The following is a 27,658-nucleotide window of genomic DNA, read 5'->3' as shown; positions in this document are numbered from 1 at the left end:
ACAGTGAGAGCCCTCTCGTGGCTATATGGTTAGCACACGCGTCTTTAGCGCTGGAAATTCCAGTTCGAATTCTCACTTCAATTGTATGTCCACGTCTCATACAGCATCACTGCTGAAAGGGATGTTAAATTTCAATCCAACCAATTCCAATATCGACATACATAATGAGAGTGTTGTTGGGTCCCGAAATGATGTTCTAGAGTGGCTATGACTCTTGCAAAATTCTGTGCTAAATCTTGCAGTTTCATGAATGTTTACTCTATATCAGGGTACTTCAAAACCACAATTAATTATTTTTTACAACATCCCAAGGCGACACAGCGGCTGACGACATTTTACTTTTTTTCGATTTTAGGCGTTTACGTTGTTTTGAATCAACATCTATTTGTCCTACCAATTTGAAAATTGTTGGACGTTTCCAACTCGTGCAGAGCTAAAACTTTGATCTCTTAACATTTTTGGCTAAAACAATTGAAGGAGGTGAAATCAGAGTCTACAGTAGCAACACTTTTGGAAATTGAAAACATGTTTGGGAAGAGGAAACAACTGACGTAGAGGTCTGAATTTGAGTGTGCATGTAGTCTGGAGTCATTAGTAAATACGCAAAAATTTTCAGACCTGTAGCTGCTTCCAAACATTTGAAAAAAATCATGAAGTTGGGGAATTAGGCCAATTTAGCATGTTTCACTGTCCAATATCTCCAATTCCCAAAATTTCAGAATTTTCATCCAGGCCCATTGGAGATATTGGACAGTGAAACATGCCAAATTGGCATAATTCCCCAATTTTACGATTTTTGTCAGGCGTTTGGGAGCAGCTACAGGTCTGAAAACTTTTGTGTACACACACAATTTCAGACCTCTACGTCAGTTGTTTCATCTTCACAAACATGTCTTCAATGTAAAAAAATGTTGCTACTGTAGATCCTGATTTCATCCCCTTCAAGTGGTTTTAGCCAAAAATGTTAGGAGATCAAAGTTTTAGCTCTGCACGAGTTGGAGACGTCCAACAATTTTCAATTTGGTAGGGCAAATAGATGCTGAGATATTCAAAACAATGTAAACACCTAAAATCGAAAAAAAAAAAACGTAAAATGGCGTCAGCCGCTGTGTCGCCATGGGATGTTGTAATATATATACATAGGATAAACATTCATGAAAAAATTAGATTTTTTGGAGATGGTCGAGCGGCACATGCTTAATCACTTAAAATGGAATTGACTCAACAGTCTTACGTCTTTTATTCGGTTTTCAGTATTTTTAAAAAAAAAAATGTTATTTCCGTAAAGTGAAGAATTTCAGATAACATTTTTGATGCGTAACAGTTGAAGAAAAAAATTATCCTTTTATTAGGCTGTGCCTATGTTTCTGTCGCTTGAATTTAGTCTGTTTTGTCTGAATTTTCCTTGGGGTTAGTCCTATTGAATTTTGTCCTGCATTCGTAATATGTTCGGTAATTCTAACAGAGGCTTTAAGAAGAATAACTATTCTTCAAGTTTCATCATAAATTTTAGATGTTATTCTTCTTCTTCTCGGAAAAATGACGACCATACAGTTTTTTTTTATCAGCAGTTATTCACATCTACTTTGGTAAAGACTAATCCGATTTTTTTTTAAAATACCTGTGGGCAAATGGAAAATTGACTCAGTTGCAAGAAAGCCGTTTGACATTGTAACTGAAACGAACATAAAATAAACTTAATTTGGTATAATATCAAATTATTTCACATCAAGATTTTTATTAACTTTTTCAGTAGTTCATCTCTAACATGCTAAGAGTCGCAGTACGTAAAAGGTGCCACATTTCACATCCTCAAGACATGTTTGGCCATATATTAAGTAAACAATGCAAGAGGATGCATAAGGCGACTCTTAAGAAAGAATGTTAGTGTTCTGTACAATCACAACTCCTTTTTCATCATCCCCTTACCAACTGATTTGTCTCATATACATATTTCTATACTATAAACAATAGTATCATATATACTTTTATTTTCATATTTATGTTGCCAATGTAAATAGCAACAGTACAAAATATCAATATCAATATTGAAATACTTCTATGTTTTTTTGTAGTTTTAATCAAATCAAAAAGTCAGATAATCGGGGATAAGAGCCGTCTTACGCATCCTTTTGCATTGTTTGCTTAATATATAGCCAAACATGTCTTAAGGATTGAACTGTGACACGTTTTACATACTGCGAGCAACGGCGGTTTTAGCGGGTAGGCCAGGTAGTCACGGACCTACCCCAAAATTTTGAAAATATATATATATATATAAACACTAAAAGATACTATACGGAGTAAATATATTTTTCACTTTTTATATTAATGGTAAATAATTATTTAATAAACAGCATTAACCACTACTGTAAAAGGAATTTCCTATTGTCAGTAATCAATCAAATGTGCATATGTATCCATACGCAAAAGTATAATCCTAAAGCCGCCCGCCTTTACATGTTTGAGGTGAACTACTGGAAAACTGAATAAAATTTTGTTGTGAAATGACTTGATACTAGACTGAAGTAAGTTTGTTTTATCTTCGTTTCACCTACAATGTCAAACAGCTTTCTTACAACTGAGTCAATCAATTTTCCATTTCTCTGCAGGTAGATGTGATTAACACTGTTAATAACAGATCTGTATTTAGTCATTTTTTCGAGAAGAACAAGTAGAATAACATCTAAAATTTATGATAAAACTTAAAGAAATTAAAATAAAACTTACAGAATCTGTTACAATTACTAAAGAAAAATTTTCGTGAAGAAATCTCTCCCTGTACAGAATTTCTCGTCTAAAAATATTTTCTACAAAGTGATGGAGGGCCTTTAGGCAGAACGGGAAGACACCATTAAAAATCTTGCTATTTTGGTTTCTAAAAGATTTTGAATTCTTGTTTTTAAGTACCAATAGAATGACAACTTACTTTCGACAAGATAAATTTTGAAGCAAAGCACGCAACGCAAGATTGAATGGATATCAACCTTTACACGGCTGTGATCGTCACAATAACGTTCAATCAATCGATAGCCAACGATTTCATCTCAACGTGACGCCAAGCATGAGAAAGTCGATGCTAATTGGCTCTGGCTAAGGAAGGAAATCCATTGCAATCGTTGCATCGCCGAATTTTAAGGTTTATATATATATATATATATATATATATATATATATATATATATATATATATATATATATATATATATATATATATATATATAAATATACAAATGGTGATCACAAAAATGGAAACACCTGAACCAAATTGCAACTTACCAGATTAATGTGGTGTCGGGCTACCTTTCGCCTTCAGAACAGTCTTGATGCGACGTGGGATGGAGGCATAGAGGTCTTGAATGGTAGCAAGTGGAATTTTACACCATTCCTCGTGCAGGGTATCGGCCAGTTCTGTGAGAGAGGATGGAGGTGGAAATCGTCGCCGGAGTCGTGTTTCCAAGACGGACCACAGATGTTCAATTATGTTGAGATCTGGGGATTGGCCGGGCAGTGGAGGTGTTGAACTTCATCCTGATGTTCCTCAAATCACGCTGCAACAACGCCAGCTGTGTCAATGGGTGCATTATCATCCTGGAAGATGGCGTCATTATCCGGGAACAACATCCGGACCATAGGATGCAAGTGGTCTCCTAAAATTGCGACATAATCGTTGGCAGTGATTCGTCCGCTAAGTGTGACCACAGGATCCAATGAAAACCATGATATTGCGGCCCACAGCATCACCGAGCCGCCGCCATGTTTCACAGTTGGGCGGAGACAATGCAGATCATAAGCTTCTTTGGGCGTTCTCCACACATAAACACGGCCCGTGGTTGGGAATAGGGTGAAGGATGACTCATCCGACCATATCACACGTTTCCAGTCCTCAACGGTCCAAGTTGCATGGTCGGGGCACCATTTGCGGCGTGCGAAAGCGTTATGGTCCCTGATGAGCAGTTTGGCCCGTGCAACACGACCCCGTAAAAAAGTTCATGTCATGTAATTCGCGGCGGACTGTGATTGCCGAAACAGGGTGGGGGAGGTGCTGATTGAATTCCTCCGTCACTTGCTCCGCAGTGGCACGACGGTTCTGCGTGGCAATGCGCTTTAATACCCGGCGTGACCTGTCATCCATGATTTTCTTCCGCCCACTGTTCCGCTTCCCCGATGTGGTATTCCCGTGTGTTGTGTAGGCCGTCATCACCTTCGACACTGTCTCACGCGACACACCTAACACAGTAACCACTGCCGTCACACTCACTCCACATAACCGCGCACCAACAACTTGCCCTTTTTGAAAATCTGAGATGTCTTCCATTTTACACTACCTCCGTTTGCTGCTGCCACTGGACACTGCTGTTCCACTGCGCCTGACGTAGTATGGAGACCGACCTAACACACCATCACCAGCGGTCCGGCGCTGCGGGCGCCACACCACTGCCAACACATATATCTGACGTGTTGCCAATTACAGGTGTTTCCATTTTTTCTGATCACCATCTGTATATATATAAAACACGCTATTTAAAAAGACGATAATAGTATACGACCTTAATACAAGACTACCCCGCCCCAAGATTTTTGAACCTCCCCTAAGTTCAAAGTTCTGGATAAATCACTGTTCCCTACTATATGTGCCAGTAACTAGTAAAACTAATACGAAGAAAACAAACATTATACCTCATTCATAGTATCCTAATAGTAACTGACGATTCTAAAGTATTTAAACTATTAAGATGCTCGTGCTACAGAACTCTTCTCACATAACTTCATGTGTTTTCGCATATTCCACTTCTGAGCAAATCTCTTCCCACATAAATCACACACAAATTTACGCACTCCAGCATGAAGTTTCAAATGCGTTCGCAGATTCTTGTGACGCGCAAATTTACGACCACAAATCTCACATACAAATGGTTGTTCACCTGTGTGGGTTGTCATGTGTAGTTTAAGTTCCATACTGCTGGCAAATTGTGCACCACAAAGTTCACACTGTTCTGATTTATTGTGGTACTTCATATGGTTTGGAAAACTTCGTTTCTTCACCAATTTACCACAAACTTTACAACAAATGAAAGTTTGTTTGTGAGCTTCTTTATGGTTATACAATTTTTTTCTTGAAACAAACTTCTCATCACATTCAGGACAACTATACTTTACATTTTTTGCATGTGTTTCCATATGGTCCTTCAAGCAGATCCTTAGTATCTTTTTATTACACAATTCACAGTTCACACTATTCTCGTCCTTTCTATGAACAAGACGAATATGTATGTTTCGTTGATTCTTATCGAAAAACAATTTGTTACAAATTTCGCATGGACAATCTTTGGAACGTGTTTTTGAGTGTATTATTAAATGATATTGCAGACGAGAAAATTCGCTGAAAAGTTTAGGACACTGTGGGCACTTATATTCCCCGACATTATGCTTCTTCAACATATGATCCCGACGATATTTAGCATACTGAAACTTCTCTCCACATATAGTACAAGTCTTGTTACATACTTTTGGGTTTTGGTCCTTAATTCTGAAAAATAATAAACACTAGTGTATAATCATATTTACTACAACACAGAGAGAAAGTATACATAAAGCTATTCTATTATTCACTAAACGTAATACCTTATTAGAATCTTATTTTCAACAGACCGTGCATTTACTTGTTTCGGATCACAATTGGAAATTTAAAACAAACTTACAAGAACTGTATAATACTCAATATTTTTTATTCGTTTTTTTACTGACACTTACACCCTCTTTGTCATTTCAAATTACTTATATTGTTTATCTTATCGCATATTGAACAGTCTAAGAGTTTCTTGGATTAACTTTGTTCTAAATAAGTTTCATAACAAACAAAAATGTGTTAATACTATATACAACAGAAAATAAAATATAGGTAAGGGTACATAGACGTAAATTAACCAAGAAGATGATATAATAAAGTTATAAATTTGTGAGACTTGAACCCACAATCATAGAAAAAGGGTTGGACCTACAATCATAGAAAAAGTTATACGCTAACAGCTACTCTACCAAGATGAGTTGAAATTTCACTACTTGGTAAAAGTGTATATCTACATCACTAACACAAAATACCCGATGATTCTGTGGCTTGTTTCTATTTAGATTTATATTTTTAAAATTGTAATTCGCTTCGTTTTTATTTTTATAGTGATTTTTTTTTGGAAGAATTTGTTTTCTTCTACACATTTCCAAGAAGACAAATTAAATTTTCTCTAATAAGAAGAGAGTTATTTCTATTTCAGTAATTTCTAAAGAGATGTGATGAATCTTTTGTACATTACTATACAAGCAAGGAATGTAATGTCAGCACGCTAAACGTAAAGTTGTTCCCCTTTCATGGATATGATCTCGAGTACCTTTTTGAAGTATGATTTTGTGACATTGAAACTCCATTGATGATATGTGTCTTTGTTGACAAGTGCATGTGCCGCAAGCTGTTATACGAAATATAAGTATGGTGCCCTCCATTTCAACTCAAGCAGAAAAATATAAAATTGTACCATCACCATCTCAGATATTGTTGAAACTTTTTTATAGCAACTAGACATGTTTTTAAGAGATCCGTATTTTTTTGTTTTGTCGAAAAAAATTTTCCCGCCAAATAATGGGCCATCAAAGACGGGGAGTACAATTTATGAATTGTAGAAGACATGGAAAATGGTCAACTTCGGAGCCTCACCATTCGGCTATGGAGACAGGTAGAGTTATAATTCTTGTTGTGGTATTGCAATGAAACTATCATATGAGTGAAAAAAAAAAAAGAAAAGAAAGAAGTTAGCTCAATGGTTTTAAAAAAGAATATATCAAAAAGGATTTTTTTGACATTAATTTCTAGTGATAAAATGTATGTGTACTTAAGTTAGATAACAAAAGAATTTTGGAATAAACAGTCACACTTATCGTGGACTAATGAGGTTCTCCGGCAGTCACGTAGCGTAAGAAGTAATTAAGTGAACAAACAAGGCTGTTACGGAGAACCTCAGGGTCTGGCTGACGAAATTAATACAATATAAAAAGGTAAGGGAGAGGTCCAAGGATCATCTCGGAACAACCAACGGATCTCTCAGCAACCAACCAGGATCTGCAATAACATGGGTGGTATAAGAGCATACTTAATGTAAGTTGTATTTTTCATTTTCATAACTTGCTGTCATTCATATAAGGCTCTAAGCTGGACGAATGGTCTCCTGCGAGAAAACATAATCTAAATTTGTAATTGTAACCTCTAATTCATGTAAAATAAAGTCTTGCTTGTTGAAAAAGGAAATTATTAATTAGTTAATTGTCATCTGACAGGCAAGAGATCACTAACTACCGAATTATTTTAACATGGCTCCCAGACGAAAGAAAACAGCTGGGGCCCTATATTAAATGACAGCAGTTTTCTTTATACCAGACTTATTTTTTTTTCTTATCTTCCTTTTGGACGTTTTTTCAATAGTGGTATAGTTTTTTCAGTGCATTTGCTATAATTCTTTTCTTTTCTTTTTTTTTTTTTTGTTTTTGGTTCCCCAATATATTTTTGAGTGTATTCTAGTTCCCTATAATGCCAATTACACGTAGTCTTGCGCAAACTATGGACATAAACGGTCACGTAGTAGCACCGCAGTCTTTGACGACTCTTCCTGCTACCTCCATTAACCTGCACGCTAACAGCACGACACCCCATTCTATAACCTCAGAACCTGTAGTTCATACTCCTTCCCATACAGTTTCCCAACCTTCAGCCTCTGTCACGTTAGGCTCCGCATCCGTTTCGGTTAACCCCAACTCTCTTACAATATTTGCGGGCACACCTTTAGAGAGGGCAGACTTGTTTATAACTAATTTCGAACGCACAGCGAAAATATCTGGTTGGTCTGAAGATAGGATGAAAAATATTTTTTCGTTGTGTCTAGCAGATGTACCCTTGTACTGGTACCAAACCACTGCCGGGTTAGACGCTTTGTCCTGGACAGAACTTAAAGACAAATTTTTAAAACAATTTGGTCCTAACAACTTACCTATATCAGCCACAGAAACATATAGGTCTAGGGTTCAGGAACCCTCGGAATCTCTCTTGCATTATTTATACGCCAAAAAATATTTGTCTACCCAACTAGAAAACCCGCCTAGCTTTAATGAATTTTTATTAGATGCTATACCGAGACGTCAAGCTGTTTTTCATCCGTCATCAAGGATCCTTGGTTTGGCCAGGACATCGTTAACTCACAGCTCCCAGCAAAACGTGACGCCCAGATGTCACACCAAATGCGTAGCTGTTCATCATCCTTCACTACGGCCATGAGTACATATCAAGAAGAGGACCATCTATAGGAACCACTATCGGTTGCCTACTGTCAGTCGCAGCTCTCAGCGACTGCATTTACAGAGGCCCAGTTGCAGTTCACATCATCTAACATTTCATTCAGTCTTCACTTCGATCTCTGTGGAGTGACTAGGGACATTCTTCGTTTATCGATGGCCACGATGAGGACAATTAGAATACCCCGTTTTTCACCTCCCAGTGTTTGAAGTGAGACCACAATCATTCAAGTGGACATTATGTTCACCCCCAAGTGTTTTTCACAGTGTTTAGTGTTTGTCAGTTTATTCAATGTTTATTCGAACTAAGAATTTAAAAACTAATGACATACACTAAAGGTACTGTTCGGAAATTTTTCTTCCAGTTGGTGGGGTAATGTAATGAAACTAAGAACTAAGAATTTTAAAAAATCATTTTTTCATAAAAAAAAAATTATGATGGCAATTTGGTAGGTGAAAATGGAACGAAGTTTTTGTAATATTTCAGCTTTTGGATACGTGCATAACATTATTTTTAAAATCACAAGGGCAGTACTTGTAATCAAGAAATCGTTGGAAGCAGAAGCAAAATAGTGAAGAATCACCTGTAGTCAAATAACATTGCTTGTCAGTAGTAATTAACAATTCGGATAAAATCACGAAAAAGATGAAAGCAAACCTCAGGGTAAATTAAAATTCAAAAATACTTACTTGTACATCATTAGATAACAACAATATTTTGTCAGGAAATGTAATTAGGACTTTCCTAAGATTTTGTAAATTTTTATGTTGGCTTTTGGCAAAGTTAAAAGGAAAAATAATTAAGGCAAACAAGGACAATAGTCCATATAAAATGACCAAGTTCGCAACTAAAAAAGGCATTCTGCATTCTGGGTCCTGTATCCAGAATCGCAATGGAATGGTCTATACGAAATTACAAATGCCGCAAGAAAGACCATTGTCCGGTCAAGACCAAGCGAAATATGCAATGAGGTAAAGTATGACTACAGAGAACTTAGGAGGTCTCTGAAAGTGACAGGCAGATCTGAATGTTTAAATATTTAGCTTTTTTCCGTTTGGTTAAGCATTGAGAAAAATTATAATGATCTGTTATACAATTAATCTGACATACTATGTCTGGTCATGAATTCAGTACTCTTCGAAGCTCACTGTTAAATAATTTATATTGTTACAAAAATATCCACAATACTACCAATTGTAAGTCAGTTGTTTCATCAATAAAATATTGTCATTTGTGACAATAAGAGATTGCAATCATTCGTTTAATTGCACTCTTAATTTGATTTAAGAATTTACTGTTCCTTTAGTTTATGATTTGATACAATTTATTTTGATTTTGATTTCTTTAGTATTTTAATTTCTGACTTACGGTACAGTATGTACATAGGGATATAAATAAATTATATTTTATTATAGTTTGGTTTGCGCATGCGCAACTTTTTTGTACATAAATTAACAAATGGACGTCAATTTATCTGAAAAGTCGAACTTCGCGAATTTTTTTTGAGCACTTCCGGTGCGAATTTTACGGTTTTCGCGGTTCGTAAGACGAAGCTACCAGCTTTCCGGGAAAAAATTGTATCGCTTCTGTGTGCAACCATTTTGTCGCAAAAAATTCGAGAAATTGTAAAATTTTGAAAAATCGCCAATTTTGGGCGCCATTTTCTCGAAAACACCATCTTTTAAAATTCTGAAATTTTGTCTGATGGTTCAACTTTACGTGAATAATAAACACACCAAATACCATTCTCGACCAATGTTTCATGAATTAACTGCAGTCTTTTAAAGTTAGCGAAGTTTCGTTAACTTTGATGTCACAGTTAGCAACACTGAGAACAATAAAAGTGCAATGAATTGATGATGTTTGTGGTTCACATTCATTAAATGAAGAATAAAATATTTTCTAGACTTTTTTTTTATTATTATTATTTTGATCAAGGAGGCTATCTGAAATAGTAAAATGAGCCTCCCCCTACTCCTCCGTTTTCTTAAACTGAAACAATGTGAGGTGGAAATAACGATTACGAAACGCACATATTTCAAGTTCACTCACTTAAAATGGTCTTCGGAAACAAAATTTCACTTTTTTTTTCTTTTTTTACATGGACCAATCATTTGCTTGGTTGGTGTCTTCTTCGATAATAGCATGTAAGCGTGCAGGGGCTCCAATAGGTGTTGGCTCACTTACAACTCGTCCAGGAGTGGATCTAGAGGGAAGAAACTTTTTTATTTTCTATATAAATAAAACCGATCTCAGAGTTTGGAGCTCTTAAAAGTAGCTCTAAGTAGCAGTATTACTACCACCACCAGACCCTTCCAGAAGTCCGTACTGGATCCGCCCCTGCGTAGCACATTGTCGATAGTCACAAATGCTGAAGGTCCATGTGGAAGCATAAACAGCACGTCAACTTCACGTAATTCATGATTTATTCATAATATTTCTGCTACGCACCACTGGTTATCATACATATATGTATGTAACAAAAGTTCCTTTTTGCACATTTCTTAAATCTACACTTTGAATTGCAGAAGTTCGATTTTAGAGGAAGCATGAAGTTAGTTCATGATGACCCGTTACTGCCATAAAAACTTCGCCATTTTCCGAAGGCCAAAGATGACTTCGTTGAATACCAGTTATCGGTCGCACTCTTAGCCGGTAGTATATATATATATATATATATATATATATATATATATATATATATAATGAATTTAAAAACAGGCACTTTGCCCGAAAATCTGAAAATAGCAGTAGTGAAAAAATGAAATCTCAGTTTTACGTCCCACGCGTATGCCGGTTAGGCTAAAGGATACAGTAATGATGAGAGATGAGTGAAAGGGTGGAATGAAGAAAGTGGAAGGCAACGGTAGAACCCCGAGAAAACCTACGACCACGGTGTTTGTCCACCACAAAGTCCACACGGCGCGAGCTGGGATCGAACCAGAGACCACGCACCATACAGCTTGCTGTTGTCAATCCTCACTTCTCATGTGTCACTTTCTTTCCCTTCCTGTTGGAGGAATAAGTAGACGACAAAACATTAGCGAGCCACAGCTTAAAGCCCACGCTCTGTTGTAACCAAGCTTCAACATTATATACATCTAAGTGTACAGTGACATTTCATATTCAAACCTTGCATAAATTAAAAAGGTATTCGTTATTTTTTTCTTATCTCCAAAGAAAGAACTTTATTCAGGTTCACATAGGTGATGAGATAATTTGCGACATTACACTATCAGAGCAAATGTGTTGAATAATCGAGCGTAGAAGACTGTTCGGCTTGCAATTCATTGGTCTTCAGTTTAAACTCCGGATCGGTCATTCTGACGAAAGTTTTTCATCTTTCTTTTGGTAACACACCGTGAACGCTGCGTAGTCCACTTTAACGAAGCAATTCAAAACAAAGAATTTTAAAATATTAAAAGTTAAAACTAACCGAATTCTTCAACCTCAAAGTCACTTATCTCGTTTTCTCCATGGTCAAAGTAAGAGGAGCTGTCATCATCGGTATTGCTATCTTCATTCAAGTTGATAACTGGATGAAGAATCCTACCCCTTGAACATTCACGTAGATAATCGTTCTCTTGCAGCTTTTCCGCAGGGGCTACGCGTTTCTCCTAATAGCTCTTCTCATCGAATCCAAAACGTCTTAAGTTAACTTCTGTATGTCAGCTAATTTAAATGTCTTTTAACGCTCAGCTATTTCTCCATTCACTTTTGCCCAGATCAGCTCAACAGGGTTGTATTGACAGTGGAAGGAAAGGAGTCTGATAACTTCGTAACCATGCTGGAGAGCGATTCCGTCGAGCCCATATGCTTTTTTAACAATAGCTCGGCCTTTGTTTCTCTACCTAAGTGGGAAATGCTTCGTGTTTTTAGCCACTGGATGATCTCTGGTTTGTTAGCTGAGGTGTAAGGATTTTTTTCAGTTAACGTTGAATGGTATTTTGTACTGTCTATTATAATTATACAACCCTCTTCTAGACTATTCAATATTTGAACAAACTACGCCTTAAATATTGTCTTGTTCATCACGCTGTGGTGATCTCCATTACCTCCCTTTCTGCTCCTAGAAACCAATTTACAAATATCAATGAATCCAAATTTAGCTCCTCCAGCGTGACTAATAACTAGCCTACCACCTTTTCCACCTGGGACTTCAAGTCCACCTATGCTGTCACTTGTTGGCGAAATGTAAGCTTTGGTATGTTTCTGGTTAGTCCATGTCTCGTCTAAATAAATCCTTGGTCTTGTGTCTTGATTTTGACGAAGATCTTGAAAAGAAAACTAGCCTTGTGTGCCACAATATCACTTCTTTCCATTAGGAAACGTCGACCATCGTTGCACTTCTTATACCTAAACCTCAACTTGTGCAATACTCGGTATATAGATGCCAACGACCCTGAAAAATTTATCTTTTGTTAATGCGAATACGAAGCTTGTCTGCGGTAGGAAACTCACTTCTATCGTACACTTCGAGAACAGTTCGTGTCACGACATCCTTTCATAGTCATCGTTCGCTCTGTAGCGGGGTTTGTTCGACTTGCATTTTCTTTTCTTAATAGAATGAAAGTGTCCATTAAGTATAATTTCACAATTTATTCGTTGAACAGGCTTTAGCAGCCAGTTCTTGACATATTCACCAATCAATATTTCTTCTTACATTTTCGTCAGGTAACTTCTTCAAAAAATCGTAAACATTGTCTACAATTTTCTTCGAGAATTCTCGATGATCAGGTTTATTTATTTATTTATTAAGCGTTACACACTCAGTTGATGGATCGGGAAGCTAATCCATAATGTATTTCAAGTAACACTAACACTACACAAAAAAACATTAATACTTACACATTAATGGAAATAAAGTAAATACAAATGAAAGGCACAAGCATCACAAATCACAGAAATTAAAATATGAAGTAATCTAAATGTACCAAACTTCAAAACGCGCACGAAACATGAAATCTTGACAATGACTGAGCGAGACAAATGTTAATGTCTCAAGTGTGTAGGATGCTCGTTGGCTGTTGCTCCCTACGTCCACTTTTTGTTCGGCGCGCAACCCGCCCATTTTCTTGGGTTATCTATAGTTACTTAAGTAACATATTTCAAGTTGTCAAAATTGGAAATTTCACGAGTGAATTTATAAAAGTTAGGTATGAAGTAAAACAAAGAACAATATTAAGCCTAATTTTGTCTACTGAGTTTCACTTTCAAAATTCCAGTATATTTCCAGTATATTCAGTATAGCTATCAGCAAAATTCCAGTACCTAATACAATGATTTTTTACAGTTCTTTACGAATAATCACACATTTGATTATTTCAAGTTTGTAATTGTTTTACCATCAAAAGAATACCTTATTTGTAATAAATTTAGTTTGCCTTGATTTTTTGAAATACAAATTATTTTTGAAGATTTTTAAAGGGCTTCCCACTCCCCTCACCACCCACTGTTTTAAATGTCTAATTACAAATGTATAAAACTCTTGCTTTGGAAAAATTTACAATCTCAATGAATACAACATTGTTTCTAAGGCTATTAAAACAATTACAAAAAAAAGTATTTGTTGACAAATAACCAGTTTTACATAAAATATTCTGTACCAGGCTTATTCTAAGTAAAATGTTGCTCTAAATAATAAGTCATACGCAGACATATATGAAATCAACCACTTTTATACGCAACACAGAAGAAACTAGTACATTATTAGCCTGTACATAGTACTTTATAAAGTATGTAACACAAAACTTTATGTACTGTGATATATAGTTTACAGTATACATTTTATAACAAATTCGTGAATTATTAATTTTTAATTCCCAATAATTATACCTTACACTCAAAAGGTACTCGCATTTAAGAAAGTATTTTTTTCAGTTCTTCTGTTTCTTCCTTAGCACATCGTTCCTTCAATTCTAATTCTAATTCAATTCTATTTCTTCTGCTGCTAACTTTCTTTTGGCTGCATTGTTATCTACACTCTTCTGATTCTCTTCTAAAGCATCATTTCTCAATGTTGATGTATTTTTGGACGCATTGATCATCATCTTCGAAACACTAACAGCTAATACCACACAAGCTGCATATACTGCATTATACACCACACGCTGTGCAATCAAGCTATTGTCATGAAAATTGTTTACTAGGCATTCTTTGTTTATGGGAAAACCTATTTCAGTAGCAGCGTTGCCGTGAAACCAAACCAGTACTTTTTGTGTGAACTGGAGCACTTCTTTGGAAATATTGCGTTGGAAATAGGCGGTCCGTAGAAATAGTCCTATAACCGCCACCAGGTTAGAGAAGTATTTTTTGTGGACGCTGTATATATTTCGTAAAGACAGTGATTATTTTTTCGATTTGTACTTTATTCTGCGACGCCAATAAGTTTTTTCTTCGGTGGGAATTGCTTCTTTCCCACGCAACTGGACAAAGAAGTGTTTTATCGTTTTTCCATATATATATTTAAAACATTGCTTTGTGGTGAGAACGTTTCAGCAAGCAACGAACCTTCTCAGTGTTTCTCCCTGACTTATTAATATGCACAGTATATATTCTACAGTTATTTGGAACTGAATTAAGTGCTTTCTTTAATCGTTCATGGAAATATTGCAGTAGATTGGAGCAGATCAGAGTAGACAAGGTGGCCAAGTCTGATCGTCGCCAGCCACATCGCTTTAGCATTTTGTTATATGTACGTTCACACGCTCGAGTTATCGCAATGTCTCGCGCGTCGTGGCCAGTCGAGACTAAAATTAACATTTTTTTTTTTTTTGTATTCTATTTGCATGTATCTACACTCAGGTGATTTAACCTGAGTGTTTTTGAGAATGAACTGCCAACATTGATCCATAAACCATTGCAGTTCGTATCTTGAACCTTTGCGTTCCGGGAGTGTTATTCCAGGTTTCAAGGCAGCAATCACGCACGTCGCGTCAAGCATCAAGTATAACATTCTGCTAAGGGACATAAGCTATTAGCCGGTGAAGGGCGTTGTTTTTACTACTAGCACCAACCACGGCATGGCGCGTCCTCAGGTTGCGGATCGAGGAGACGCCTCTAGATATAGAGGTTAGCTGCGAATATACTGAATAAGCAGTCGCGGATAGCCGACTAGGAGTGGTCCTCCAGCTTGGGGGTTTGGGTAGGGCTAACAACCTCATCCTGTAAAAAAAAAAAAAAAAAAAAAAAAGCACTTGTTCAGAAATATTCACAAAAGCCTCGGACAAGGACTGATAACTTGGCACCTCAGCAAAAGAAAATGGACATGAGATTTGGAACATGGAATATTAGGAGTCTTTATAGGGCAGGCGCGTTAAAATCCGTAACGAGTGAGTTAGAGAAATACAGGATGGAAGTAGTAGGGGTTCAGGAAGTTAGGTGGAAAGGAAATGGATCTATGAATTCCGGAAAATTTACGTTCTTTTACGGGAAAGGAAATAAAAATCACCAGTCAGGAACAGGGTTTTTCGTTCATAAACGTATATTACCAGCAATTAAACGGGTTGAATTTGTTACTGACAGACTTTCTTTTATTACTCTTAAGGGACGGTGGTGTGATATTATTGTTTTAAATGTACATGCCCCAACTGAAGATAAGGATGACGATATAAAAGACAGTTTTTACGAAGAAGTGGAACGGATATTTGACCAACTCCCGCGATACCATATGAAAATTTTATTAAGGGATTTCAAAGCGAAGGTAGGACGAGAGGATATTTTCAAACCGATTATAGGGAAAGTCTGCATAAGGAAAGTAATGACAACGGTGTTAGACTCGTGAACTTTGCAACATTAAAAAAACCTAATCGTGAAGAGTACAAAATTCCCATATCGCGACGTTCATAAATACACTTGGACATCACCAGACGGGAAAACACATAATCAAATTGATCACGTTTTAGTAGAAAGAAGAAGGCAATCTAGCATAATTGATGTCCGATCGTTTAGAGGAGCTGATTGTGACACTGACCACTACCTGGTAGCAGCAATAATACGAGAGAGGTTATCGTTCAATAAAGGTAATATTCATTGTCCGAAAACGGAGAGATTCAATTTAAAGAAATTACAAGAGAGCCAGGTAAGAGAGAAATACCAGATTGAAGTTTCGAATAGATTCTCGGCTTTAAAAGATTCGGAGTGCACTAGTGTTGAGGATACCTGGATTGAAATTAGAGACAGCATTAAAATTTCAGCAAAAGAAAAATTGGGACACGCGGAAATACGTAGGAACAAACCATGGTTCGACCAGGAATGCATAAAACTAGCATAATAATTATCGAGGCATTTCTCTTCTGTCAACATCCTATAAAATCCTTTCAAATATTTTATTAGCAAGACTGACCCCATACGCAGATGAAATTATTGGAGATTATCAGTGAGGATTCAGACGAAATCGATCAACTATCGACCAAATAAATATTTACCATTCGCCAAATACTCGAAAAAAAGTGGGAATACAATACCCCGGTACATCAACTATTTGTTGATTTTAGAAAGGTGTACGACTCGGTTCGGAGAGAAACATTATACAACGTTCTTACAGAACTTGGAGTACCGAGAAAGCTAATTAGATTAATTAAGATATGTTTAAATGAATCCCAAAGTAAAGTCCGGGTAGAAAAATTTTTGTCCACGAGCTTTCACGTCGAAAATGGCCTGAAGCAAGGAGATGCGTTGTCGCCATTATTATTTAACTTCGTTCTGGAATACGCTATAAGGAAAATCAAAGATAGCAACCAGGGCCTACAGTTGAACGGTATTCACCAGGTTATGGCATATGCTGATGATATAAATTTAATAGGGGATGATAGGAGAACAATAGAAAGAAATGCAGAGATCTTATTAAACGCTTGCAGGGACATGGGTTTAGAAGTAAATGCAGAGAAAACTAAATACATGGAAGTGCGGCGGGACCGGAATACAGCAAATTATGGATGCGTTAAAATATTAAATAATACTTTTGATAAAGTGGATAGTTTCAAATATCTAAAATCAATATTAACAGAGGAAAATCATATTCAAGGAGAAATTAAATGTCGACTAAAAGCAGGAAATTCGTGTTACTATTCGGTTCAAAATCTCTTGTCGTCGCGAATTCTGTCGAGGAATTTGAAGCTTAAAATATATAAAACGATAATCATGCCTGTTGTTCTGTATGGGTGCGAAACATGGTCACTTACTTTGAGGGAAGAACATAAACTGAATGAATTTGAGAAAAAGATCCTGAGACGAATATTCGGACCCAAGAGGAACGGGAATGGGGAATGGCGGAAACTTCATAACGAGGAAATACATAATTTATATGGTTCACCCAACATTGTTAGGGTCGTGAAGTCTAGGAGGCTTGAGTGGGCGGGTCATGTAGCTAGAATGGAAGAAAGTAGAAACGCTTTCAAAGTCTTGACTGGAAGACCAATCGGAAAACGACCATTACGAAGACCTAGGCGCAAATGAGAGGACAATATTAAGATGGATCTCGCATAAGTTGGAATACAAAGTAGAAACTGGATGCAGTTAGCTAAGGATAGAAGACAGTGGAGAGCTTTTGTGAACGCGGCATTAAACCTCCGGGTTCCATAGGCCATAGAGTGAGTTAGAGTTAGCCAATCAATAAGTCCCAGGTTCATATACCTAGTGCGTAAAGTTATAAACGCGCCCTCCAACATTAGCATTCCACTTTGGAGATTACCTGATTTTGCTGAAGACTCATGTCGACTCTTCAGGACTGTTTGGAGCAGCAACCAGGTTACTACGTGGGATTATCCCGGCAACACTTCCCCCAGTGCTAATTCCCCAAGTGCGTCAATGATGTGAGAAAAGCATTTATAGTGAAACTTCAATTATAATCTTCCGTCTATATATATATATATATATATATATATCAAAGTGATAAAGGGCTACAGTATAGTGAAAAAGTAATGTGTGATTTTAATAAAGGAAATAATTATATATATTCAGTGTTAGGTGTTGCGATCGTTTCTCTTGTCTATTTTCTTTTTAATAGTATTCTAATAAATAAGTATAGTGTCATTTATCCAGTGTGTTTTCGTTGTGTGTATGAGTGATGTTTGCGTGCGTTATGGCCTGGATGACCGTCTGATCGTCCGTGAGGTTTCCGAGACGAGACATCCGAACCTCTCGGCGCCTAAAGCCCATCTCATCATTAAGTCCAGGTCTAAAGAAAATACTCCCTGGCTGCCCGAACAGAGACTAGACTCTGATTACAAATAAATGGTACCCGAACAGCGACCCGACTAGATTATAGTCGATTACAGTCCAATCGATCAGTTTTTGGATGAAAGTTGTTGAGACACTTCACTACTTTTTCCTTTGATGAGAAACCTAAGGGCCCTATTACATAAGCCCACTGGTTGCGCAACTGGTGGCGCCACCAAACTCTTGCGTATCGTCCACCAATGGTGCAACCAAAACAAGACAAATATTTTCATGAGAAAATGCCTTCAGTGAGTGAGAGCATGCTTCTCATTGCCCTCTTGATAAAAAAGAGAGGGCGAAAAAAGAAGAAAGTGTACGTACACCCAATATTGATGTCAAGGTAAGATAAAAGTCTATCTTACATACTATTCGACTATCTTTGTCCGGATAACTACAAATAAAATCCTAGTGTTCACTTTATTGTCTACCCCTTTAAAATTTCGGGTTTTTAAAAATAAGTTTAAGTTTAATCATTTTCCAGGTGGTATCCTCCAAAACAACTTCTTTGTGACAATCGAGGTGAACTTGTATTGAATTTCAGGATGCAAAGTGCATTAATTGCACATATCTTTATAAGATCAAAAAATATCACCATGGATCATTTTGTTCCTATTCAGTGTTGTGATCACTTGCACTTAATTACGTGATAAATTCCATAATCACTCTCATCAGAACATACATCCGACTCCTCCACTTCCTCCTCAAGCCACTGCAGGGCAACATTCTTATCCTGTGTTTTCTTTGTCTTCCGGCGTTTTGACATTTTACTCGTTACGTATATGGGCGCGCGGTTGACAATTGTCACCCAAATACGCTGTTGCAGAGAGAATTTATTTCTTACAAACTGTAGACGGGAAACAGAAGTGTACTACTGCCACCACAATAAACATCAATAATTACCTTCAGCTACTGAAAGACACAACTGAGAATACCAAAACACAGTGATGCAAATTTGAGACTAAAATCACTGGGGGGACCTATCATCCACGTGCCTAATCTAGGGTTAAACGGTACCATTCACATTTCCATATCATGTCCCTGAGGTGGGAAATTTGGAGAGAAATCGGGAATTTTCTATGGGAAAAAAATTCTAAATTTTGAGCCCTCTGTACTCCGTGTTAAAGCAGACACCTGAATATTAACTTTAAAATACCAAGGTGTATACTAAATGTGTGTACAAAATTTCAAGCTTCTATCTTGAATAATAAGGGTGGAAAAATATTTACCAATAATCCTCACAATGCCCAAGATTACCGCAAAAGACCCTGACCTCAGGTAAAATTTTCCTGAGACATGCCTATTTATCCTACGATCATGTTTTGGACCTCATTTTCTTTAGAATAAAACATCCTTTCAAATTACATCATTCACATGTCTCCATCATGTACCTGAGGCGGGAAAGTCGCGAAAAAGTGGAGCTTTTGGTTAAAATATCCCTTTTCTTTACATTTTTGCGCCTCTTAACCCTCCTGCGTTAACACTGAGATCTTAAAAAAAAAATTCAATAGATGCTACTTGGTGGACTGAATGTTTGTGCAAAATTTCAATCTAGTAGGTGCAAAAGTAAGCCCGCCAAAAAATAATATAAACAGGCCTAACAAAAAGTATTTTTATTAAAGTTAAGACATCATCATCTCTTATGTCTCGACGCAGAAAGACGTGAAACCATATGTAACGTGTTTTGCAATGCCTCTAGAATCGAAAAAGCAAACGAAAAATGTAGTAAAAAGCTTTATTGGTTCTTTTTTAACCCGCGATCGGTCCCGCCGTTAGAAAAAATCTAACCATAATACATTTTTCGCTGTAACTTTTACTTCTCTTTATTTTCACTGAAGTTACATTTAAAATACCTCCCCTACTCCTATTTTGTTGTTTCTGTGCAATCTGTCTACAACACTTCACAAATGCTGAAAACGTCTGTGCCCAGAATTAGTATCTTAGTATATTAAAGGTAAAATGGTGCTTTAGAAAAAATCTATACATGCGACTGATGGCGTTGCTCCATAAGGCGCGACTGATCGCGGGTTAATCGAATAATGAAGACACTACTTCAGTACCTAAAAATAGGTACTAGAACTTCAAAGGACTATCAGTTTGCCTAATTCCTGCATTTTGTCTTCTCTGGTTTTCTTCATTACATTTCCGTCACCACCTTCATTGTCACTTGCCATTTCTCTCTAATCAAAAAACACTACAAAAGTGACAACATATTGCGGTCTTATAAGTCACAGAGCGAGCGCCGATGATCAAACAACTTTTGAACCTGCTACTGTGGCACCATCAGTGGCCTAGTGTAATACGTTACGTTAAGAACAATGACCCAAGTGTGTTCCGCGCCACTAGTGGTTCCCGGGCAGTTGCTGAGCTCGCAACCAACCGTCCACCGATTTGTTAGTGGCACCACTAGTTGCCCTAGTGTAATAGGCTCTATATATTTCAATGTCCCGCCACATGTTCTGTCCACTGGTTGCTCGACCAGTTGCGCAACCAGTGGCCTACTCTAATAGAGCCCTAAGTAGTCTCGGTTTGCAATATCAGTTCCATACTAAACAATTTATAACTATACCAATTTCAGAGTATAGTAAAAAAAAATATCAGGTTGTATTATCTTTAGATTTTCCTAACTGTCCCTAACCTATAAAATGTATCATACATTTACATTTATCAGAAATGAAATTATTATCTACTAGGGCTAATTTAACCTAACAAAATTTATAATAGAATATTTGATTCATATGCGCAACGGAAGATATCAAAAGATTTCAAGTTCTTGTTTCAACGGCAAAACCAAGAGTGAAAATTCTAACGCTGTTACTGAACTACAACTTCACACTATGTATTAAAAAAAAAAAAAAAAAAAAAACCTACATATGTACATTTAGAGCTGTATGGATTTAAATCTAAGAGCAGTTATTCGAAATTATAAAGCCAAATTATTGTAACTATTTATTCTTGCCAATCAATAAATAATTACACAGTAACAAATATTAACTTTTTGAAAAAGTAGCAAGAATATTCGTTTAAGAGCCTGCCTTACTAAAAATAGTACAAAATTTACCATTTTTCTTTTGCTTGTTTATTCATCAGTAAAAGGAAATAATGAAATGTAACTTACCACAATCATAGATAATATCATTCTACAACAGAAAATATGAACCTGAAGAATGTTCAGTGTTTCCATCCATAGAAATTACAGTGTTGCCAGAAAAACAATTTCCCTAAAATCTAAGTTAAGGTAGCGAGTAGAGGAACAAACTCAACTGCATTTGATTACGTATCATATTGTTTTGGTTTCCTGTGAACTACTTTTTAAATAATAGTTGTATTTAGTTTGTAATAAACAAAATAGTTTTAAAATACAGTTATTAAAACTAAATAATAATGTTTAATAAAAAGTAGTTCACAAGAAACCAAACCAACATGATACGTAATCAAATGCAGTTAAGTTCATTCCTCTACTCGCTGTATTAACTTAGATTTTAGGGAAATTGTTTTTCTGGCAACACTGAACATTCTTCAGGTTCATATTTTCTGTTGTAGAATAGCATTATCTATGATTGTGGTGACTTGCATTTCATTATCTCCTTTCACTTATGAATAAACAAGCAAAAGAAAAATGGTAAATTTTGTATTATTTTTAGTAAGGCAGGCTCTTAACAGAGGACATTCGAAATAATGAAGTTTGCACTTACAATCAGTCCAGAGCTGAATGACACGAATTGTCTCTCTTCATTTTTTTTTTCCTTTATGCAAAAGTCAAACTTTAGTTAAAAATAAAATTTTGTATTCGAATTTCTATTCAGCAATCAATAAATATATATATAATTAATATCAAAGTCATTGTTATTCCGAATATTTGCCTATGTCGCAGTATTTCAAGTATATATTTTTATGTGATTATGCTGTTACATTATTATAGCACAAGATTCTTGTCTGGATTCTCAAAATTTCAGCACTCTTCATTAGTACACGTTAAATCATGATAAATCAAGGAAAGAAAAAAAATTAACACAGACATATCAGTGATCCATCCTCTCTACTTCTTTACAAAATTATTATTATATTGACGTTCGTTCGATTTAACCGATAACTACTCCTGTCATTCATATTTCGAATATAACAACAGACATAAGCATGTACCACTACTATTATACTTTCATTTCAATTCGAATGTAAGTAAGTAGCATATACCAAGCTACTCTTGCCTATGCATCAGTTAAGCAACACATCTACTACTACGAGCACTACTATTAATGGAGCGAAGATGAAATATTTACAAATGATCAATGAAAAGAAAAAAAAGAAAAAAAACCTACATCTATGTGACAGGGTCTACATATCGTCAATGATACCAGAACGTCATTCTCAAAATTTTAACATTTCAGCTTCACAATTCGTTATTAAAAGTGATGGATCCACATAACGAATATCAGTCTATTCTATATGTATAGATAGTTTTAGTTGAAGAGTGGCAAGTTGAGTTACATTAGATTAACCTATATTAACCTGCGACATGACAAATATGCGTTAATGCGATCGAAATAAAATTCAAGACGAATCAACCTAACCCACGAAATATGTGAGTAACCGAATTGATCTAACCTAACACAAGACAAAATTTACAATATTATAACCAAAAAGAAAACACTCAAAATTTACTGTTTAAATATTACCCTGGATCGACTTAACATATTACAATACACATAAGCACGTAAGAATTAAATTAATGCCGCATATGAGTTCGTTATCCCCTATACAACCGATTCAGCAATCACGAACAGAAAATTTTTATACCGAACTAACATATTCATAGGCACGGTCAAAGTAAAACTGTACCTAAACTACAACGAGACAAAACATATTCAGGGACATGGTCACAGTAAAATTATACCTAAACTACAATGAGATAAAACATATTCATAGGAACGGTCAAAGTAAAATTCTACCAAGTCAACCTAATCTATGACATGATAAAAACACACACTTTCACAAGACAATTTTACCAAACGGACATATTAAAAGTAGCACGTTTAATGATTCGATTACATTTCGATTTTATCAAATATATTTAGGAGTGGACAAAAATGTGGTGAGCTACGAAGACGCGTGACGCACCCTTACTTATCTGCACATATTGGTTGTGAAGATTTTCATTCCATAAGTTACCATACTGTCTAGAATTAGAAAGGAAATTTTGATATTACTACTTCTCCAACGCCTTTCGCTAGAAGTTTACACAAACTGGCTCCCTCAATCTTGGATTATGCAGGAGAGGCTATGATTCGTCCAACCTCTGAATTGAAACATCGGATTCCCTTTCTTCAGCCACCAGTTTGACGTTCTATGATTTATAGAAAGTAGCTCTCGTAGTCCGAAGCAACGGATTTCGACAAATATACTTCCTGCCTCATTACTTTATAATTATAGTAATGGCGGAGGTGATATTCGGTGGCCTTCTGCCGAAAGAAGGTTATCTACTAATTTTAAGTCAAGCTCCTCTTTTTTCTTTTATTTTTTTTTCTTTCTTTTAAACAGTAAACTAGGTTGGGCCTAAACAATGATTTCACCAAGGTTATAGTCCGAAATAAATGTTTTGTTACGAAATTTCTAAAATTTTTGGAGCACTGACACGGCCACCGTCTAACCACACTAGTACATTAGAATTAACTGCGTCTTCCCTCTCTCGGAACCAGGCCTTGATAAACGCGTTTTCAATATCATATACTCGACTATAAACTAAGACAATTTTATAACAATTATATCGCAGTACAGGAACCTAGCCGCCTAAATCGTAATTTTATATATTAAATTTAATTTTCTAATTACTGAAAATAACGTATAGCATAAAATTGAGAACTCACCTATTCTCTCCTTGTCGATGTTTACTTGTTGCCGGAGCAACAAGAAATTTCATCAACCTTTTAGACACCATTTTACAAAAACCAGCATTACGTATGCACCAAATAGCGATTCAAACGCCCTCTTGCTGTAATAGCAAGAACTACCCCTCTACTATTAACAAAAGAATGGCACATACTGCAACGAAGCGGAAGTTGTAGGTTTATAAGCAAGGTAATATAAATTTTAAATAATTAGGTTTAATTAGATATTAAGCTCGTTTTAAGAATATCGTATACGATAGGAATAAAAACTCTTACGCATCATGCCGTAACTTAAACTAAATCTATAGTAACCGACTTGAGAGAAATATTCGCTTTTGGATTGAAATTTTGATGTGTGTTTCATATCATAAATTAGATTGAATAGATATATCTCATCTGTACCAATATTACGGACATGCCTCCATACCAGCAACAAAGAAAACAAACTATAATTACCAAACAATATGACAACATAAAACGAGAATAATAGAACAACATGACTGGTACAGTAGCACTATACGGGGGCCAACTTTATCATCAACAGCACCAATGTAAACAACCGGTTAAACGGGTTGTTACAAATTGATTTACCTTAACAAGAACTTCTAGTGCAGCAGTTACCCTATAAGTCTTAATAGACGAATTGTTCATAATTGCAGGATTGAAGTAGCTGGCACCTCTAACAAACTTGAAAGCAAGAGGGCTTTTGACAAAAATCTTCTTGTATATATCAACAAGGAATTTTCTGCAGTCTCCATGGAACTGAAGAACTTCTTCATCTTTTATTACCTTACCTTATAAAGCTGCTGAGGATGTAAATCCAATGTCAACAGCATGGAAGTTCTTCAGGTTTACTGTATTCTTCAAATTGAGAGAAGTTTCTTACTAGTATTTGCCGACTCCAAAATCTGATTCTCTATAATTCTTCCCAACACGTGTCGAAGCATAGTACTCAGATCAGTGAACATAAAAAGGAGAAGAGGATCATTACTCTGATATTTGGGGAGATACTGTTCTAGTTCAAGAGAAATAGAACCCATGAATGCCAACTGTGCTGGGAGCACGTCATTTCTTACAAAACTTTTTATGCTTACAAAGTTTTCTAAGTTTTTTTTCTTTCTTTATCAACCTATTTTATGTTGATGAAGAAAGGACCCTATTTTAAAAACGTTTGCCAGTTCTTTTTGGAAATATGTTCATATGTAACTAGGTATCCAAGTTTATCTTGAACTTTTTCGCAATTTCGCTGTCGGGAAACATCACTTTAAAAACATCAACACAAATGCCAAAACTTCTACCAGAAGAATGGGTCATAACTTGATTAACAGCCCACAATATTTTTGCAGTAATAACTTCATCTTTGATAATAAAATTATTAAGACTACTTGTAATACAAGTACAAGTAGTGATTTCATAATACAAGTACTGAATGTTGTGGTCTTGTTATCAATAAAACAAGTATGTGCGTTATTTACAACTGAAGTTCGCACTTCACAAAGTTCAGCTTTCACTGGAACAGAGCTTGTAATTGATGGAACAGCATTCACAAAAACAGTTTGTAGTTTCTTCCTTGGCAAATAACATATGAAACAGTATTTTTGCTCGAACTTGAAGAATTTACTCTTTCAGTATGCTTTTTGCCTTTGGCATGAGATCGAACTGAAGACACTCTCGTGTTGCTAATATCAAAACTGTTCATACAAAAGAGCAATACCCTTTATACTTATCATTTTCCAACCTCTGAAGAAAATTCAAATCTGAATTTATTGTTCAGTCCCATCGCTCAGTTTTTAAATAAGTCTCTCCTCTTATTTTCCTCATTCTCTCTCAAAAGATATGTGCAACAGTAATAATCACACAAATAAATAATAATGGATGTATTATATATATAATATACTCAGGGCTGCAAACTAGCTGACTGACTTAATACCGGACATCACTGACATCAAATCCTCATTTAAAATATGAAGTAGGCTATAATATATCAAATAATTAATTGGTTTTAAAATTAGCTACCTTCTCCCCACCGAGCAGCTGTGAAAACTGAAACTCTATCTGAAACTTTCAAAACTGAAACTCTATCTGAAACTTTCAACAAACACTTCGTTGACTTCACAAAATATTTCTTCAAAAATCAATAATTAATGCGACCTGCAACAAAAAATTTCAAATTAAATTAAAGAAGAGTGGTGCTGTTATGTGTATTTGTTGCTGCCTTTGAAAGAGCTGAAATCTTTACATAAGCAATATGCCACATCCATACAAAGCATTAAAACTGGCTCTCAGTTTACCATCATTGGTCATACTTTTACTGACTTTACTGACTAGTTTGCAGCCCTGTATACTGTGCATTGCATATAATACAAAGTATTCATTATTATTATACGTGAAGTATTGGGGGAAACGAGGAAAAAAAGCAGAATTAGTAGAAAAGGAGAAGTTGGTGACTATCTGCAACCCCAAGAGATGTGGCGTCACGTCTTAACGCCGGAACATTGGGGAAAATCACAATTTATTATTTCAGTAACTGTACTGTATTACATAAGTATTGTTGTTCTATAAAATCACTTTTTTCATGACCTGAAACTCAAATTCACGACTTTAAGCATCCTTTAACAGACAACTCCAATTCATGACTTTCAGGCCCGTAGACACCCTGCTCGGAGGGCTGATACAGTGAGCCAAGAGCATTATTTGTATTATCTAAATGTATTATTAAGTTATATTTTAACTTGTGTAAATAATCGTAATTATTCTATTCTAGTTTTAATGCAACGACTGTTATTACCCTTGACTTTTGGAGTTCAAAAATCCAGGGTAGATTATAAAGAATGATATTTGTGTATTTCATGACTTTTCCAGTATGTAGATCAAAGTTCCAGTATTATTTCCAGTATCAAAATTAAAATCCAGTATAATCCAAGTATTTCCAGTATCAGTATCCATGGTTTATAATTTATCTAAATGATTTGTACAATTTGAAAATCGATGGCTATATTCAATTATTTGCGGATGATACCACAATAACTATTATGGGTAAAAAATGAGAAAAAACTTATACTAAACCGAAAATAACATTAAATAAGGTAAATCAATAGTTTGAACAAAATTATTTGGTTTTAAATTTAACAAGAATGATTGGCCAACCTCAAAACTTTGTTTTTAAGATATTATAATTGCGTTAATATTATACATTGTTACTGTAATGCAATTAATGAAGTTA

General features: G+C 35.8%; 2 protein-coding genes across 7 annotated transcripts in view; both read right to left on the bottom strand.

Moving 5' to 3' along the window:
* LOC145694662 (uncharacterized) overlaps positions 1-4,819 on the bottom strand; it is a 39,601-nt gene extending 34,782 nt beyond the window's left edge. Inside the window, exon 1 of the mRNA XM_081771124.1 lies at positions 4,681-4,819. Coding sequence (XP_081627250.1) covers positions 4,681-4,685 — 5 coding nt within the window. The 5' untranslated portion in view covers positions 4,686-4,819. The remainder of the gene's footprint in view (positions 1-4,680) is intronic.
* The window catches only part of LOC145694661 (uncharacterized), a 392,660-nt gene that overhangs the window by 189,026 nt on the left and 175,976 nt on the right, over positions 1-27,658 (bottom strand). The window contains exon 7 of one of the 6 annotated variants that reach the window (XM_081771122.1): positions 4,732-5,530. The exons of 4 other annotated variants lie outside the window; for them this stretch is intronic. In XM_081771122.1, coding sequence (XP_081627248.1) covers positions 4,732-5,530 — 799 coding nt within the window. Of the gene's footprint in view, positions 1-4,731; positions 5,531-27,658 lie in introns of those variants that run through there. One more of the 6 variants, XR_014133035.1, reaches the window with a different exon arrangement.

This window comes from Thermobia domestica, chromosome 9, assembly GCF_964235325.1.
Source record: "Thermobia domestica chromosome 9, izTheDome1.hap1.1, whole genome shotgun sequence".
In the NCBI taxonomy this organism is placed as follows: Eukaryota; Metazoa; Arthropoda; class Insecta; order Zygentoma; family Lepismatidae; genus Thermobia; species Thermobia domestica.
The sequence above is the reverse complement of the archived record's forward strand: the minus strand, read 5'-3'. Positions and strand labels throughout refer to the sequence as shown.